Source organism: Ruditapes philippinarum, unplaced genomic scaffold (assembly GCF_026571515.1).
Source record: "Ruditapes philippinarum isolate M1 unplaced genomic scaffold, ASM2657151v2 ctg10880_1_1_1_1, whole genome shotgun sequence".
Lineage (NCBI taxonomy): Eukaryota > Metazoa > Mollusca > Bivalvia > Venerida > Veneridae > Ruditapes > Ruditapes philippinarum.
This window is the reverse complement of record NW_026865980.1, coordinates 13,906-20,451: the sequence shown is the minus strand read 5'-3', so window position 1 is coordinate 20,451 and position 6,546 is coordinate 13,906. Positions and strand designations below refer to the sequence as shown.

At 38.0% G+C, this 6,546-nt stretch overlaps 2 protein-coding genes across 2 annotated transcripts; both read left to right on the top strand.

The window, feature by feature from the left end:
* The first annotated feature begins 923 nt into the window (after nucleotides 1–923).
* On the top strand, nucleotides 924–1,633 carry LOC132730935 (uncharacterized). Its single transcript, XM_060717018.1, has one exon. The coding sequence runs from the start codon at nucleotides 1,113–1,115 to the stop codon at nucleotides 1,605–1,607; it is 495 nt and encodes a 164-aa protein (XP_060573001.1). The 5' UTR covers nucleotides 924–1,112; the 3' UTR covers nucleotides 1,608–1,633.
* Nucleotides 1,634–5,292: 3,659 nt separating this feature from the next.
* LOC132730934 (uncharacterized protein F54H12.2-like) lies at nucleotides 5,293–6,546 on the top strand. Its single transcript, XM_060717016.1, has one exon. It carries the CDS (start codon nucleotides 5,293–5,295, stop codon nucleotides 6,544–6,546), a length of 1,254 nt encoding a protein of 417 aa, XP_060572999.1.

Genomic DNA, 6,546 nt, shown 5'->3' with positions numbered 1-6,546 from the left:
ATACTTCAAAGTCGAACAGAAGTCTAAATATTCCACTTTAATTTTTTAATCGTTGAAAATTATTGAAAGCGGCCATATTGGAAAGCGGTGTCATAGTAAAATTGTAAATTCCATGGTGTAACACAGGTATCGGCGGCAATCGATTGTATTTGCCAAGCTTTAATAACAATTTGTTTATGTTATTTATATGAATTATTGCAGGAATAACTCTTTTATTCACACACAAATATTTCAGCATTAACAAAAAGAATGTGAAAAGGAAATTCTGATAACCTTACTTAGAAATTAAATAGTTTATGATGTCCGATGTCAGATCATACTGCAATTTAAGTCCCGTTTTAAATTGTCAAATTAGATATTATTAAGTTTGGATTTTTTAACATCTGTGATCATTAGGTGAAATTTCTGGACTACCTTTTTTATTTTATAGTCCTGCCATGATTCCCACATACGAAAATACAATGTAATTGTAGTTCATCTTAATGAATTATAATTATACTATATATGATGAAGCAAAGAAGAATTTCAATTTATATTACACTCCATATCAATTTCTAGTTGTTTTATCTTTAAAAGAAATTGAGGACGGTTGTGTAGGGGAAGAAGTTCAAAACAACCAAAATAACCTTAAAATTCTGAAGAAAAAAATCTTATAATTTCAAACTATAAAATGGAATTAATTCAGACAGTCCTCAGTAAAATACAATTGTCGCACAGATATGACGGGGTTTATGATAAAAACGCAGCAAGCGAAAAATTAGTGACCGTTATTTAGACGTTGAATAGCATAACAATGTAAGACAGATGGGAGTAGTATATGCGTCACTTGAGCCCCAAGACTGCACACGTGCGGCGGTAAGACTGCACACGTGCGGCGGCCATCTTGTTTCCATACATAGTAATATATTTGCATACAATGCGAATATTGGTACATGTGCGGCGGTTATTTTATTGACTTATTTTCCAATCTTTCTCAAATTGCAAAATGACTCCAAAATGTACAACCAATTAAAGCGCATACAGAAATTGACCAATTAGGAGAGACCTTGTTGTATATAAGAAAGTGAGACATTAGCTCTGATAATAAGAGTTTTGATACTCGACCAATAAACATGACTAGCTTCAGATGCAAGTTCAGTATCGGTAATCAGAGATATGTTCAAGTTAATGAATGGAAAGGCGAGCTTAGAGTCGATATTAGAGAATGGCGGGATGACAAACCCACGAAAAAGGGCATTAGCTTAACATTAATGCGATGGAAAAACTTGGTAGATCAGTTACAATATGCGGACCAGGCTTTACAAAACAAGTTAAGCTACTGGATTCACGTTGGAGGAAATGTTTACTGTAATATCACCGACAACAGCGTATGTGTAGACATTAGACAGTACTGGAAGCCAGAACAGGAATTAGTACCAACTAAAAAGGGTATATGTTTAAGACCGAAAGAGTATTCCTGTTTAAAGGAACTGGTTCCACAGATAGGAAAAGTGTTACCTGAACTGGATGCAGTGGTGCCCTGCTATCTACAAAGTGATCACATGAACCAGATTGGAGCTCTACAATGCCCGGAGTGCAACCCCAATGATTGTGATAAAATCGCCTGACTATAAATAGCAATGACAAAAGGTCTATAAATAGATCAAAAACCTTATTCTAAAAATAACATCCAATTAGAAATCAAATTGTGTGTATATAAATGAATACCCCAAGAAGCTTTGACATAAACAAGATGAACGGTACTGACTGCACCCCCCTCAACAAAAATATGGAATATTATGATAACAGACTGAAGACGTTTGAAACCTATCCGAAACAACTGTTACCAGATAAATACCAGCTGGCAAGTGCGGGGCTGTTTTACAGTGGGAAGTCGGACGTGTGTGAATGTTTTAGATGTCACGTGAAATTGAGTGCTTGGGAAAGGTCGGACTGTGCAATGAGAGAACATTATAAGTGGTCTCCAAACTGCGAATATATAAGAATAGTTGGCGCTCCTCAACAAAAACCGACCCCAATAGGCGGATTTGGCGCGTTTGTATCAACAACTAGGCCAACACCTTGCGGCTTTGGAGGATTCAGTTCAACTACAACTGGAGCAAATTTGTTTGTCAATAATAAGGCTATCACGACCCATCAAACGCATTGAATATGTTAACACTTGTCTGTATGGTTTGGATATGGCTGAGATACTATCAATTTAGACGAGAATATCGCGAAGCCGTAGAACATTTACTTGACATTTTAGAACGTTATATAGAAGAAACCAGAACACATACTTTGTACTCGACTGTATTGTAATATGTTTTGGATAAATTTGTAATAATTTTGTAAGAATGTGTATTTGTATTTGTTGATAATAAACATGTCTAACTGGAAACAATATTTGTCTTCTTTGTATTTTGACACATCCAATCCAGCGAGTTATTCAGGTGTAGAAAAATTGTACCAATATATCAAGTCTGAGGGAAAATTTAAAATTGGGAGGCATAAAATCCGAAAATGGCTTCAAAGTCAGCAGGCTTATTCCCTGACTAGAGGAGCCAGAAGGAAGTTTCCTCGATCACGCGTCGTTGTAAAAGGAATAGACAGCCAGTGGGATATGGACTTGATGGATATGGTTGACTTAGCCAAACATAATGACGGTTATAAATACGTTTTAGTGGCAATAGATATTTTTTCTCGCTTTGGCTATTGTGAGCCTATCAAAACCAAGAAAGGGGGCGATGTTGTTAATGCATTAGAGCGAATTTTAACCGGTCCTAGAAAACCAAATACGGTGAGAACAGACAAAGGTATGGAGTTTAGAAGTAAACAGGTCAATAAATATCTTCAACACATGGACATTCATCATTTTTACGCATTAAATACGGAGACAAAAGCTAATTTTGCGGAGATATGTATTAAGACGCTAAAGCATAAACTGTTTAGGTATATGATAAAAAACAGAACCCAACGTTACGTTGACGTGCTCAGGAATATTGTACTTTCATATAACTCAACTATACATAGAAGTCTCGGTGATAAACCGATAAACATTACTAAAGAGTCAGAAGAAGAAAGCAGACTTCAACAGTATTTACTTAGGACCAAAGGCAGGCAAACCAAACACAAGATCAAACACTACAGGTTTAAATTAGGTCAGACAGTGCGAGTATCGCACGTGAAAAGCGTGTTTGACAGAGAGTACTCTCAGAAGTGGACTGGCGAAATATTCAAAATTCAAAGCCGTTTCAAACGAGACAATGTATGCGTATATACCTTAAATGACTGGGCCAATGAAGAAAAAATTGATGGCACGTTTTACGAACAAGAATTGCAGGCAGTTAGTGTGGACGAAAATACAGAATACCACGTTGAAAAAATATTAAAGAAAAAGACGCGAAACAAACGAAAGGAAGTACTTGTACGTTGGTTGCATTGGCCTAAGAAATTTGATAGCTGGATCCAAGAAAAGGACCTGTTACAATACTCTTAAGTCACGTGATTATTATTGTATATAAAACAGATATACCCCCCCCCCCAGATAAATTGTCATTAATGATATTGAGATTCGAAACTTCACATCATGATAATAACCAACGTCGTGTGCAGCGCTAACTTGAGCTGTTTCATTGACTTGAGGTATTTATGCTATCGTATAGCAAACGCTCGCTATGATCCAAAAACATTTCCCGGATTGATTTGGCAACACAAAACCATTGGCGGAAATTGCTTAGTTTTCTCCAATGGTGTATTTGATTGCAACGGAAAGGCACCCAGTATTACAGAGGGACGTCAGAGACTACGTCAATATGCAAGACGTATACAGCGTCTCGGTTTCACAGTACGGCTGAAGGAGGTCAAATTGATAACAATATCCGCTAGTCACACCTTAAGTGACGCGTTAGATCTACAGTTGTTGGCCAAAGAAAGACAGGTCGTGTACGAACCCGAATTGTTTCCCTCCCTAAATTTTAAAAGAGAAGGAGTCCATTTTTGTTGTTTTTACAGCGGCAAAGTGGTAATAACTGGTGTTAAAAACCTGTCACAAATAGATGGCGTAGTTTACCCTGTACTCATTGAACTGGAACTTTACACACGTAAGAAAGAGTGAGCGCTAAGAGAAATCAACCATGAACCAGTCTCAAGTGTACCGTAAACTCAACTTTCTTCTCCAATTAAAAGATGCCACTGTATCTGCCAGAAAAAATATGATCACTAATATGACAGGGGGTCAAGTAAAGGCTATAGCGCAAGTGGCCAAAAGATTGGTGAATGGAACAATTAATCCCCCGAGAAGAGATGTTCATTTACTTGAAAGAAGACGAAATTTGCTACGATCCCTAGCTTCTGAAAATGTGTCACTGACTAGAAAGAAATCGTTGTTATTACGTTGTTACTCGTTCGTATTCGTATTGTTAAGACCGTCCTATCTTGTTGACACTATTATGGACGAAATACGAACAACTGAAAAAGCGTAAGAAGACAGTGGTAATATGTATTTGTGAAAGCAAAAAAAAAACATGTCAGAGTTTTACCTTTATCTTAGTAGTAAAGATTCTCAGGATATACGTAAGAACAATAACCCCGCAGACTTTTGTATTCAGTTCCCCAAATCGTACACCTTTGATGGACATTGGATTTGCGCTTTGACAGAAATTACTTTGACCTGTGACTTTACGCCTAAAAGTAAAAGACTGTATTTATGCTGCAACCTGATACAACAAACTTACGTAAGAAACACGCAAGTACCCGTACTTAGAAATATTGAAGTCGGTTCGAAATACAAGAAACTTCAATTTGTAGAATATAGCCACCCAGTATACGTACCAGTGACTGTGAATCATTTCAACTTTTTACATTTATATTTGAGAGACGAAGATTTAAACTCAGTTGAGTTCAATTCTAACGATCTTCATTGTGTATTACATTTCAAAAAAAGATGGGCTCCATAGAAGTCTACGATCACAAACAACAAAAATGGGTACCCTATGTACCCGACCCTGAAAAATGGTATCAACATTTTAAGGACTTGAGGGACGGGTACGTTAAAGCCGATCATAAAGGCCGTTACATTGTAGGTAGCGGAAATCAGCTTAGAAAAATGGCCGAAATGCAACAGTCACCTTCGGTAAAACTGGTTTCCCCCGTAGCACAAGCGATAGAAATAGCCAAGTCAGAGGTCAATCGTAAGAAGGTTGAAGAGGGCGAAAAGCGTAAGAAGGGGCCCCAAAAGCGTAAGAAGGCCTTGTTATCCGCCAACAAACCATCTAAACGACAGAGACTAAATCCAGAATTTCAATTTTAAACATGGAAGATTTTCATCAGGAAGAGCTGTCTTTGTTCGTTACACCCCCTGCAGACACGTCATTACAATCGAGAGAATGGATTACATACCGTCCAGTAAATCAAGTGACAAATGCATCCGCTCTCGAATTTAATATACCCGGTCATACATCGGCGTACTTGGATCTAAAAAGAAGCGTGCTCAACCTAAAGCTGCAAATTGTCAAAGGCGATGGAAGTGCAGTAGACCCTGACGAAGTAGTTGGTCCAACCAATTTACCATTGCACACCGTTTTTAGTCAGGTTGATGTGTCTCTCCAACAAACGCCTTTGTCGCATACCGGAATTAATTATCCCTACAAAGCGTACATTGACACGATATTACAGTCCAACGAAAATATGCAAATTAACCTACTTACCAGTCAACTCTTTTATAAAGATACCGGAGACGTTGGTACCATTGATGGTAAAACGGGAAGTAATGGTGGACTATTTTTCAGATACACACTGACTAAAGGTAGCAAAATTGTAGAAATGGAAGGACCATTACACATTGATTTGTTTCAACAGTCGAAGCTACTCATTAACGGAGTCTCTGTAGGTATAAAACTCCATCCTACCAGAGACTCATTTAGACTAATAACAGACACCGTCAATCCCGAATATCGAGTTAAAATAGTGGACGCTTATTTTAAACTATGTATTCAACGGCTAGCTAGTAGCGTACTTATAGCGCACGAAAAACTAATTCAAGACACACCAGCCGTATACCCTTACTTACGCACAGAGATCAAAACGACAGCCATTGCTTCAGGTCAATTCAGTTACAGCGCGGACGATATCTTTCAAGGATTAGTGCCCAGTAAACTAATTGTAGGTCTAGTCCCGAGTGCCGCGTTTAATGGCGATTACGCGCAAAATCCATTCAACTTTAAACACTACAACTGTAGCTTCGTAGGACTCTATGTGGATGGGCAATCTTTACCTAGCCAACCGATGCAACCTAATTATACGGCTGATCAGTATGTTGAGTGTTACAGATCATTAGCTCTCTACAGAAGCGATTTGAACATTTCAAAACAAGATTATAAGAAAGGGTACTGCTTATATGCCCTAGATATTGACCCTTACTATTCATTTAACACGAAAAGGAGGGGTCATTGTCGGCTAGAACTCAAGTTTGCAGAGGCTTTACCTGAGAGTGTCACACTGATTATGTACGCCACCTTTCCAGAAGTACTCAATATTGACAAAGCACGGGCCGTCTACGTGAAATGA